This window comes from Myripristis murdjan, chromosome 11 (genome assembly GCF_902150065.1).
Source record: "Myripristis murdjan chromosome 11, fMyrMur1.1, whole genome shotgun sequence".
NCBI classification, from domain to species: Eukaryota; Metazoa; Chordata; class Actinopteri; order Holocentriformes; family Holocentridae; genus Myripristis; species Myripristis murdjan.
The window spans coordinates 6,726,679-6,739,505 of record NC_043990.1 but is presented as its reverse complement, the minus strand read 5'-3'; the positions used below and the strand labels follow the sequence as shown (position 1 = coordinate 6,739,505).

Sequence of the window (12,827 nt, the reverse complement as noted above, 5' to 3'; positions counted from 1 at the left end):
CAAATTTCATGATTCTCGATGGGATGCTGCGGGAAATAAGACATTACACACTCGTTTCTGTACAAACTTTGAGTAAACAATAACAGGTAAACAGAAATTTAAACACACAGGCTGCATAAGACTGAGAAACACTGATTTACAGAGTGAAGGATCAATTTGTGTCGATACTAAGGCTGGATGATACGGTGAATTATTTTGACGGGTGTGCTGACAGCGTTATGATTCACGATTACAGCATCATCATTTTCATTTTCTCTGGGAAAAAAATATGATCTGATTTTTTTTTTTTTTTTTTGCCGGTGTCTGTACCGAGCAGACGTGTTTCCTTCCTCTTGGAGAGAGAGAGTGATTTGTAGGCCTGGGAGTCTCTGCGGCACCACAGGACTTCATCTGTTGTGATATTTTGTCTCATATTTTTCCGCCGTCCAGAAAATGTCACTTAGAAAATTTGGATATTGCCCACGGCCGCGTTGTGATTTTGATAATATTTTGATTGATCGCTCGGGGCTCGGTCGATAGCGCTGAAACTGAAAACACCGTCGATTCTGTTATCGGCTTGGAACCCGAGCATCGATTGGACGCCGTTTACCCAGCATGCCTTGTTCCTCTGAAATGTTTATTATCTAATTCTTCTCGGTCGATGTCACATTTGTCACCGTCTGTCAAAAAAAAAAACAACCTGATTTTGACAACCTTGATCATTCTCTGCCGGCGCCGTCGTCCTTTCACTCACACACCCCTCTGAGTTTTGTCGCTGAATGCTTGTCAGATGATAAAAAAAACAACAACAACAACAACAAAAAAAACTCCTCTCAGAGTCTGCTCCTTCGTGACCAGGAAAAGATTAAACGCCGGCGCTTTACCGAGCTCTGTCAAGTTGTAATGTATTATTACAGAGGAGGTAGGCCTCCTGCTAAAAATACCGCGCCGGCAGCCGAGTCTTCACATCGGAGCTGTTTAAGGTCACGTTCAGTCGCACTTTGCTCGGAAAACTTGGGACTTTGTGATCTGCTCCACACCCGTTTCTGCGTCTGTCCCCGTCCCTCTCCGTCAGCGCAGCTCGATTAATAAAAAATCAATCAGAACTGCAATAATGAACTACGGAAATTTCCATATCGCAGGAGTGTGGCTTTTTTTCTTTTCTTTTTTTTGATTCACAGAGGGAGAGGGTTTTCAGACAGCCTCTTGATCAAGGATCTCTGGTTCTGCGCTCGATCTCTGGCCTGCACGTCAGAGAAAACATTAATTTGTGCTCCTCAGTGTCGGAGAAAAACCCTGTCAGGTCTCCATGACGCCCTTCAGCCAAATCTCCCTGTCTCTCACCCAAACTGAGAAACAGTTTGTGACCTAATCTGTCCCCCATCCGTCACCCATCTCTCTCTCTCTCTCTCCCTTTCCCTCTCTCTCTCTCTCACAAATTCAAATTCAAATTCAGAAGTGCTTCACAGAATATGCAGGTGAAAAAAAAAACAAAAACAAAAACCTAACGATTGACAGTGTGTGTGACGCTGCTTGTAATCACAAACGTGCAAACATGCGGGACAGGAAATCAGTGTGTATGCCAAGTCTATAAATGGCCCATACACACTGGCACATGCAAGAAATCAGTTCACGCAGTTACACAAATATTTATATATATATATGTACATTAGCATATAGAAGTAATCAGTACGTAGACATGCACAGACTCTGGCATCACATCACACACAGGTTGCTAAATGATTTCAGTTTGTGTCATTACAATGTATGTGACGTCCTGTGTGTAATCACAAATATGCAACCACACACGGCACAAGCAAGTATTTAAATATATATATTGGCATGTACAGGTAGAAGAAACACATACTCGTAAATTTGCGATTTGTCCTTTTTATCGATTCATTTTTTGTTTGTTTTTGTTGCTGGACTGTTTCAGGATGTAACCCAGATCCAAAACGAGCGCGATGCCCGTTTTGCAGAGTCAAAAGTCACATGGCGTTTGTTTTGATGTTGAAAATGTTTCGGTGGCGGTCGGTCGAGGCGGCTGTTTGGCTTCTTCTTCTTCTTCTTCTTCTTCTTCTTTCCCACTGTTGTGTCTCGTCATCCTCCGCGCTCCAACGTCGGCCCGGGCCAGGCCGCCGGAAAACATGAAAGCCCCGGTTAAATGACGTGAGACGCGCTGGTTGTCATGGCAACACTGCAGGTCGCGCCTCGGGTTTTGATGTTATACCGCGTATAATCACGCGGCGGGCCTTACTGTTCCACTCACTCTCACAAACTCAGACTTTTTGTTGCCTTCCTGTGACGTTGAATCGTGAATTGTGACATTTTGAAGTTGCAGTGTGAACGCGTCCTTCATCTCGCCACGTTTTCTTCTTCTTCATCACTTCCTCCCCCCACCACGGCTGGGACTCCCTGTTCATGGGGCTGCGGGTTAAACCAGGTTTCAGAGAGAGTGACACATTGATATTCCTGTGTGTGTGTGTGTGTGTGTGTGGAGGGGGGTATTGGAGGGGGGTGAAGATCACACCTCTCGTTAACAAGCATGTGTGGCTTCTGAGGCATGCATCTTTGATGAGCTGCCAACCACAGTTTGTCAGTGCAGCGCTGGTTTACGGTGGTTACGTGTGTGTCTGTGTGTGTGTGTGTGTGTGTGTGTGTGTTGCATTATGAGGGTGGTCTCGGTGTTCTGACGTTATTCACTCTGATGTGATTGGCTGCGTGGAGCTCTCCCCTAAGCCTCTGTGTTTTTCCTGCCCTCTTCTCTCCTCCTGCAGGTGAAATAGATCGATGTCTGAAAAAAGTGGCGGAGGGAGTGGAGCAGTTTGAAGACATCTGGCAAAAGGTGAGGAGGGACCGTCACGCTGCTGCTCTGGCACAAAGCGGCACCGTCATCTGTGAATCACATGCCCTCCGGGTGGGAAAGAAACACTCTTTTGTGTTTTTTGTCTAAACTACCAGCTGCTTTGCCAGGCGGGCGACCAAAATCACCAAAAAGGTTTCATCCCGTTCAGAAAATCCAGTTTGCTGGTTTTAGTCGAGTCACTGGACCTCAGTGTTCAGAGTCCAATCAGAGTGCAAACCCACCTGTGTGTGTGTGAGTCGAGTTTTTTTTTTTTTTTCCGCCACAGTGAAAAGGCTCACACACATTTACATCTAATGAGCGTGTGCAGGTGGGAGGAAGTTTAACACATTTGCACTTGTAATGCAGCGTACAGTATGAAACCGAGAGAGGCACCGACGTCATGTCTGCTGCCTCCTGCAGAAAGGAAAGTAAATCTCCTCACCTCTGTGTGACAAAGAAGAGAAAAGAAAAAGGGGGGGGGGTTTGTGTCGTGAGTTATGAAAAAAAAAAAAGTCTGAGTCCAGTCTGAGCACTGCAGGTCTGGTCAGAGGAGTCAGTCTCCTGTCTTGGGTGATGTTTTGTGTTTTTTGCACCGATATTTGCTTGAGGTGCAAAAGCATTGTTTTGACTTTGAATCCAGAATCAAATGAGCTTTTCAATTCCAAATCCTTTCTAATCCTTCAAAGAACCTTTGCACGTGATATTTATGAGGGGAGGTCTCTAACACTGCATTTTTTTTAACTTTTACGTGTTATGGGGTTGATAAGGGTTTACTCATTGCATTTGCACACTGTAGTCGTCAATTGCATTTTTGCACTTGGGCAATAGGATGAGTAGCAGTTGGTGACGAGTGGAATCCATCGCTGGTGGATTTTCTTTGCTGATTTGAAGCTCTTCAGGTTTTTCCACTGATACGTTACACTGTGGTGGCACACGACAGGCTCGTAATCTGGCATGCCACCACAATCTGAGCACAGACACCGCACATCAAAACGCTGACGAACATGTGGATGCATGAATCTGATCTAAAGGGGCTTTCACACCTACCCTGTTGGGTCCGTTTTCATCGGACCGCGGTGCGTTTATTCCGATAGCGGACACACAAACCGCTCTGAGACACATTCAAAATCCACACGTCGAAAATCAGTTTCCAATCGAATCACAGTACCTTCCAATTCCATAACCTGACCCAAACTACAGGTGAACCAAAGTGAAACAAAAAACATGGATGTTGTGGGTTGAAAGTGGACAGAGCTGCCAAAATGAGTCAGGGACAAACATGGAGTGACGATGAGGTCGAGATACACGGGCTGATGACAACATCTCATGATTACTGGTGGAAACACATAAAAAAAAAAAAAAATACCAGTCTGCTGTGTTATGTTGTTCCAGTAATAACTCTGCTGTTGCGGTATGCTGATATCCAGGACTTGGAGCAGGCGACCCAGAGTTGTGAAAGTGCTCTAAATCGCTGTTGATCGCTGAGCCCGGGAGGTGTTAACCACTTTCTCACAACAGAAATGATTTGAAAACAAAAGTGAAGCGAGTACAACTTTCTCAGCGTCTGAAAACGGTAACTGGAAAGTTTTAAATTATTGGAGGCGTGTAACTCTATCCAGCGCTCAGAGAGGTAACGTGAAGTGCAGATACCAGCATCATGTCCTGTTTACTGTCAGTTTCTCCCTGGACACACACACACACACACACACACACACAGGCAAGTTAGGCACCTTTAGTCACTTCACAATCCACAAAATGAGACTCCCCCACTAAATATATCAACCAGATCAAAAGAAATGCAGACTGTTAATTACCAGAACCTATTTTGCCAAGAAATGTATTCTTCTTTTATGGCAAAGTGAACATTTACCAACATTTAGTATGTTTTTGGACCACATAGCTCAATTTCTTCCTTTGGAAAAAATAACTTTTGAAAGGCATCATGCGGGTCACTTGTTCCATGACCTTTGGCGTCCGTTGTTCGCTCAAATTGAAAGACGTGACTTATGAACGTATCTGATTGGTCACTGTTGGTGTATTGTAATTGCATTTTTGGATTTTCGATGAGCTTTTTGTTATTGTACTGTTTCATTTCCTTTTTGTATTTTTATCTATTTACTTATTTATTTATTTATTTATTTTGTTTGTCTTTGTTTTGTTTTTTTGTATACTTGTATACTTGTACACTCATGAAGCGAACGAATACTGTTGGATATCTTTTTTTTTTTTTTTTTTTTGCAACTGAAGGAAAATAAAAAAGAAGATTAACAGCAAATATATCAACCAATTCATCAGTAGGAAGGTCGACTTAATGCACACACTTAAGTTCACCTGCATGGTCGATCCCAACCTAGACGTGAATGAATTTTTTTCTTTTTTCTTTCTTTTTTTTAATTGATATTTTTTATTGTGTGGCCAAGCGTCTGAAAACAAAACATTCAGTATTTCAACCTGTCAGATAATCACCATTTCATCAAGAAAGTCCCCACCCACAGAACATAAATTGAGCTCCATGTCTCATAGAATTGTTTCTTTTGATTTCTGTCTTCCGACGTCATCTCTTCACCACTGAAGTAGTATTTAAATAATGTTTTCCATTTTTAAAGCATAGGAGCTTCCTTATTTTTCCACTTTTGCAATATTAACTTCTGTTAAACGAACGACGATGGCTGTTGTTTATCTTATTTTCCCAACATTTTGCACGGCACAAAAAACACTGGTGAAAATGCAGCTTTACAATTCCAAGTTCTTGTCATCTAATTTTCTTTTTCCTGACTGGTGGTCAGTTTTTGCTGCTTTGTCATGGCTCACACAGCCCAGAGTTTCCCTTTGGCCAGATCCCCTTCAGTCCTGCTTCTGCTCCTCCACTTTAACGTCTGCAGCTCCGTTGTCGACTCGGCACGGCGGCGACTGCGGCTGCTGCTGTTACAGTACGGCCAAAACGAGTTATTACGACCCCCACAACACGGACTGTTAACGGTTTAGATATTGCTCATAAGCTGCGTGTGTGTGTAGCGTTTATCAAAGCAGCGCTCGGCCTTGAGGTAACAGCGGAGCAAACGGCCTTCAGAAGAAAGAATTAAGTCGAGGCTGCGGCCTGATCGGGCGCCGTGAATGCAGGCCTTTGATTCTGAGCTCGCTGGGAAGATGATAAGCTGAGATATTCGCATGAAGAGGCAGCATGTTGGTGCCTCTTTTGTTGCCAAATAACCCAGTTGTCCTGTTTTTCTCTGCATTGTCGCCTGTAATTTTATGTAGGTCTGGCTCGTTTTTAACAGGACTCGCAATATCTAACCTCACAATTCAAACTGAGCCGCTTTTGTTGTTTTAATTGCTTATTCTACACTCACCACTGTGCATCTGTTTGTATTTTTCTCGCTGAATCCAATTACTTTTTCTGCTTGAACAAACTAATCTCCCCAGGGGGATCAATAAAGTTTCATTCCTGGGTTGATTTGCTGATAACACTTTTAGAGACTTTAATAAGACCCTCATTATTTAGAGATGTTGAATGATGTTTAATGATTTTTTTTTTCTCTCTCCAAAACTGGGTACGCATTGTTTCGAAAACAGAGCTTGCTGGCTGTTTTTTTTGACGCTCCCTCTGTTTCGATCTCCCTGCAGCTTCACAATGCAGCCAACGCTAACCAGAAGGAGAAGTATGAAGCAGACCTCAAGAAAGAGATTAAAAAACTACAGGTGAGTACACACCTGGGAGATAAAGCTTCATGGAGGTTTGTTTGGGTTTTGAATCCTCCCTGTCGCCAAACCAGCCTCAGAACCGTTTTCCTCTCAATTTGTAGATAAGCCAGTCAGCAAACCACCTCATAAACTCATAATTTAAAGCCATATCAGTACATATTGCACAGTATTTGATTGTGGAGTGAGTGTCAGTATGAAGGGCTGGTGTTGTCAGCCACCCGTCCTGCTGAGGCTGGCCCGGCCTCTGCGTCTCCTCTGACAGACGCAAAGGGCTTAGAGCTGACTCACTGCAAAATCAGCAAGTGCTTAAGGACTCGGACGTGAAGTTTCACAGCCCCTCCATGTGGACTGACTGCGAGCCAGTCAGCAAACCTGCAGAAATCTCAGAAGGGGAATCACTCCGAGCTCACAGGACCTTGTGTTGTCACTAAACAACAACAACACTGGGGGAATCATCCAGAAAATGTTACAACACACCATGCACGGCAAGAAATTATTTATATGGAAATGCAGCTATCCATCTTGTGTGCACAGTCGCTTGTAAGTGTTTGGAATAGGAGTTTGCATCAGAGATGGCCTGTCAGACAGATCAGTATCAGCTCATATCAACTTCAGTCAGTCAATATTTGCCTAATTGTGAAATTAGCTCTTGAATGACCTTTTTTTTTTTTTTCTAGAAGTGTGTTATTGATTACAACTATAAAACTACTGTCAACAGAGTTACACCGACACACTCTTCTGCTTAAATATTGAGATTAGCCCTGTCTGCAAAACTTTCTTTGTTTTGTAGCTGCATGTCTATTAGGATTTTTTTTTACAAAAGTGCATATAAAAGCTTAGAGAGCAGTCAGGTTTTCTCTCTCCGACTAAACACAGATCAGATCCTCCTCTCAGGGTGAAGATGTGCTGATCGGTGGAATCACCTGCTGTCGTGTTTGGTTGCAAAACCGGAGAGAAAACTTTGATTCCTCCGTGGCGCACTGTCGAAGACTTGATCCAGACTTGGTGGTTCTTCCCCCGAAGGTTTAGTCTAACAAGAAATAAAATAGAGTGAAACAGCTTTTCTCCCTCTCAGAGAAAAGGCATCGCTCAGCAGTCGCCACGTGAGATGGAGAGCGATTAGATCGCAGCTCATCTCGTTTCGCCCTCGTAATGAGGTCTGATAGCCTTTTGGACATAGAAATAACATGATAAGATGGTGTATTTACTGATGTGAAATCAGTCCACAGGTAGGGCTGTGTGTGTGTGTGTGTGTGTGTGTGCCGGTGTACATGCCTGCGTGTGGACGATTAAATATCACAGCAGTCGGCCAAAAGCGCCGTGAGCTTGCATCTTTGCTGTGTTACCATGAGGACCGAACGCCAAACCAAGCCTGACTCTGAAGGCAGCGCGAGGCGAGTCTCTGCACGTCGCACCCGCTTCACTCATGTCTCCCTCTCTCTCTCTCTCTCTCTCTCTCTCTCTGTCGCTCTCCCTCTTCTTCTGGCCCCTCAGCGTCTTCGAGACCAGATCAAGACGTGGGTGGCATCCAACGAGATCAAAGACAAAAGGCAGCTAGTAGAGAACCGCAAACTCATAGAAACGGTAAGTAGGCACTTGAAGACACACACCTCGTTCGCCCTCTGGCCCTCCAGGTTTGCTCTGGGTGATGTTTGGTCACTTTTCAACTCCTTAAAAAAGTTTGGAAAAATTAATCTGATAATGTCCAGGCCTTGGGATTTGCCAAAGTGTCGTTTGGAAGTGCCAAAAAAGGGTTTTTCAGTCTCGCCACAGATTTGTTGTGACATGTTGTGATGTTTGACGGTTTTATGGCCAAATTTCTGACAGATAAATCTTCAAATCCAGTCGTGACATAAAGGTTTGGAAAAAAAAAATAAACAGTGTATTCATTGTGCCACCACAGCAAAGAAATGACCACGGCTGCAAGAGAAAATGTCAAATTAAAATAAAAATTGCAATTTAGCCTTATCTAAAATTAAAAAAGCGAGGTCCAAAAGTAATGATTAAAAACATTTTGAGTGCCGCTGTCTCAATTTAAAGCTAACTTAGACCTGAGGAGCGACAGATATGGAACAAAACTAGAATAATGGGCCAAACCGCAGCAGCTGCATGGAATTACAGAGGAATCACTGGGAAGTATAAAAGTCTGAAGCGTGAGATGCACAGGGACGCTGCTTGTAGACGTTACACAGTTTTAATCTGAAAATGGGTGGTTTTAATTTGACTTAATTGAGACTTTAAGCCCAGAATGAGGTCAGATCGGGGTTTGCGGTCTCGCTCAAAGACGTTTTGATAAGATACATCAAGGCCGTGCAGTTTTTACTCTCAAGAATCTTCTCAAACCACCGAAGCACCTTTATAATTATAATAATAATAAACTTTATTTATATAGCACCTTTCATAACATAAATGCAGCTCATAGTGATCTACACTTATAGCAATAAAACAAAAAAAACAATAAATAATAGACAGTAAAACAATTAAAACCCAATGAAATAACAGAATTTTATTTCCTTTAGGAGTCACAGTGAATTAAAAATGCTCCAGAGAAACTTTATGTACAAGTCAGAGCCATCACACACTCACATTCATGTCGTGTGTTTTATCTGTATATCTGTCTTATATCTTGAGGGGGGGGGCTCAGAGATAAAATGGGATACAATCAGAGGCATTGTATGGCGTCGTATCAGTCACATGTAGCATCTGACTCCAAGGAGCGGCGCAGGAAACTCAGTTAACTAAAATAAACTCCCCATCCCGTGAATCCGTCTCGACCCGGGAGTTACATAACCTTCCCTTCCTTGACTTCCTTTGTTTTGTCCCCCCTCCAGACCCTAAAATAGACTCTATTTTGACTGTATTTCTAATATCGCAATAAATCATTCCGGTTAAAGCAATAATCCGCGCCATTTCGTATAAATAAATGTCATTATTTGTTATCACTGATTTATAAAACAAAGTCAAACTAAACCCAGTTCAAAAGTTTTTAAATTTGCTATTCCAAACAGTTTTTTTTGCAGCTCTGTCCTGCCACACAGGAAGTAATACGTTTAGTTTTTAAGTCTTCTCAGTTTCAACATTGTTATTTATTTCCTTTTTTTTCATAACAAAGTAAAACTCCTTCCTAGATAGATAGATAGATAGATAGATACTTTATTCATCCCGAAGGAAATTCACAGTTTTCAACAGTATCCACAGATTACAAGATTAAATAAATAAAAAATAAAGAATAAAAGATGACACTAGAGATCTTAAGTACCCAATGTGCAAAAAACCTACCTCCTACCTCCAAAATCCATCCCTACAACCTTCAGGTTTGTCACAGACATACCTAGTGGCAGCGATCAAAACTCAAACTCCACTTCAACAGCAAGTCCAAGTCCCGCCCCCCTGCACCAGAAACGCCAGCGTGATGAGCGCTCGGCACCAAAAGATGGAGATAAGATAGTGCCAGAATAAAAAATAAAGAGGTTTCTCAGATTACCGGTTAAAACGAAGAGCTGCACCCAAGACGGGCTCCTCATGTGGCTCCTCAGAGACAGCTGGGACACCTGCTCTTCTGCTCGGTTACCCGAACCCCTCCGGCCGCACGGCCTCGCCGCTCTTTGATGAGGGTTATTATTGAGATGGCTTCAACGCGAGCCACCTGCCTGCACGATGACGAGCGCAGGCAGCCTCGGCCCCGCGCTTCCTCTCATCTCCGAGACTCGGTTTCATCCCGGGCCGCTCTTCAAGTTCCCCCCGCGGTTTGGTCGGTTGACCTGAAATTACACGTTGGCTGACAGGAGAGGAGACTGGCTTTGGTCAGAAACATCTCGTCTCTGAAAAACATCGAGAGCGCCCGGGCAGTCACAGAGAAAAGCACCCAGAATGCACCAGTGGCATAAAAAATGTGCTATTCTGTTTTGTTCTTGCATAAGCGCCATAAACAAAATGTTGAATTAGGCGTTTTCAAGCTTTTTCATGTGCTTTGACCCCCCCAAGCTGATTTTATTTAAGCAGCAGAGCCTCATTGGACTCTGACATGACAAGATATTTTATTTGGAGTGAAGAATTAGACTGTTTAGATGTCATAAGTGGAGATTCAAAACCAGATATTAAAATAATCATTCCTGCTTTTCTGCAGCTCAACAGTTTCAAGCGCTGTAAAATTTTATTGAACATAAACTATGCGTTGTTTTGCCGAGGGCCCGCTGGACGCCCTTTAAGGCCCCGTGACGGGACACAGAGCCAAACTTTGATGTCCTCATTCAGAGAAACTGCAGATTGCAGATCGAAAAAGCAGAAAACACTTCAGCAACAGTTAAATCACACGGGAGAGGTGGAATCATCTGGTAAAATAAAACATCCACCGCTCGATAATAACGCAGCTTCAGAGTCTCGGTGCTCTGTCTCACAACGATAAAGTACATCAATAATAATGATAACAGTAGTGTGCTTAACTTAGTGAGGCACATTAGCACTTTTTAGCCGCTCTGTCTCCTCGAGGCTTGACGGCTCTCGGGGATGCACTTCCACCGACGGCTGCTTCCCAAACCGCGCGGTGTGAATCACCGAGGCCGCGATTTAAATCCTGTGCCGCTGAAAGATGAACACTTTAATTGGTTGCTAATTCCCCCCCTTAAGGAAATTACATTGAAATGGAAGTAAGATTAATTAGAAGATTCAGCCGGCGCCGAGCTCTCGCTGAATACAGATGAGGCGCTGAGGTTTTTGTACGGTCGAGGCGGCTGATGACCCTGGGAGCCGTAACGTCAGCGCAACTCTTCACGTTTGTTGTTGCTTACTCCTTTGGTTTTCTAAGTCTGTTAAGTGCTCATGAAACATGTAAGGACAGAAGCCACTGGATCTCATGAATATATGAAGATCTATTAATACTTCACACACAGAAGAAAGTTTTTACATGACTTTATGGGGAGTAGAGGTGTGTTAAAAAAAAATATATATGCCAGTGCACTGCAAAAAGTCAAAATCTTACCAAAAATATTTGTCTTATTTCTAGTCAAAATATCTCATTACACTTAAAATAAGACATGATCAGCTCAGAAGTAGCTTGTCTTTAGACAATTTTCACTTGTTTCAAGTGAAAATTTACTTGAAACAAGTTAAAATTTGCTAGAAACAAGAAACATATTCTGCCAATGGAACAAGCAAATTTTTACTTGTGACACAAGTGAACAAGCAAAGTAAAAAATTGCTTGTTCACTTGGCAGAATATGTTTCTTGTTTCTAGCAAATTTTAACTTGTTTCATGTAAATTTTCACTTGAAACAGGTGAAAATTGTCTAAAGACAAGTTATTTCTGAGCTGATCATGTCTTATTTTAAGTGTAATGAGATATTTTGACTAGAAACAAGACATTTTTACTTGAAATAAGACAAATAATCTTGGTAAGATTTGAGTTTTTGCAGTGTGAAAATAAAAATTCTGTGTTAATATTGCAGGCAACATCATGATCTCACTGTGCCATGTCATTGTCAGAGATCAGTAGCTTGCACATAAAAAGTAAATCAACATTAGTGGCTGCTCAGGTGGGCCAAAAAAGTGGATCAGAGTCAGCCAGCGTTTGTTAAGTAAAAGTGTTTCTGGTTTCTCGACTGCGGTGCCGGCGCTCGGTAAGATAACAGGTTATAGCGGCTCGTAAAACACGATGCATGACTGTCTGTGTTTATCTACCTGCCTGCAGCAAATGGAGCGGTTCAAGATTGTGGAAAGAGAAACCAAGACCAAGGCGTATTCGAAAGAAGGGCTGGGCCTCGCGCAGAAGGTGGATCCTGCCCAGAGGGAGAAGGAGGAGGTCGGCACGTGGCTAACGGTGAGCATCGTTAAATTTTTCGATTCTATGCAGTGAGTCACTTCATGGCCTGGGTGACGTAGTCGTAACAGGATTGTGTTGTGCAGCTGATTTGAAAATGTGCAGAGCAGCGTCTCCTGTGACCAATAAATCTGCTGTGATTCAGTCAAACATCTCCACAAAAATGGAGGAGGACAAAGCCGACATTTAGAAATAACTCTTCTTATGGGGAAATGTGATTTTTTTTTTTTTTAATGGTTTTAAAGCTACAGCTGGCATTTGAACAAAAACTGGAACTGAAACGGAGACAAACGAGGAACCCAAACCAAAGTGAAGCCCGGATTAAGAGCCGCTGTCGCTTTAACACGAGCCTGTCATCAAACAAAGGTTGAAAACCTTCCAGCCGCTGGTGACTAATGTTAATATTTGCAGCTGTTTGAGTCTTTGTGGTGCGTCAGTCAGATCGGCTGCGGCTGCTGCTAATTATCACCAGAGGCTGTTGGCAAA

The 12,827-nt window shown here is 42.9% G+C and overlaps 1 protein-coding gene across 1 annotated transcript in view; it reads left to right on the top strand.

Moving 5' to 3' along the window:
* Positions 1 to 12,827, top strand: part of LOC115367659 (CCR4-NOT transcription complex subunit 3-like) — a 37,894-nt gene that overhangs the window by 8,060 nt on the left and 17,007 nt on the right. Inside the window, exons 3-6 of the mRNA XM_030063503.1 lie at positions 2,757 to 2,824; positions 6,449 to 6,523; positions 8,021 to 8,110; positions 12,213 to 12,341. Coding sequence (XP_029919363.1) covers positions 2,757 to 2,824; positions 6,449 to 6,523; positions 8,021 to 8,110; positions 12,213 to 12,341 — 362 coding nt within the window. The remainder of the gene's footprint in view (positions 1 to 2,756; positions 2,825 to 6,448; positions 6,524 to 8,020; positions 8,111 to 12,212; positions 12,342 to 12,827) is intronic.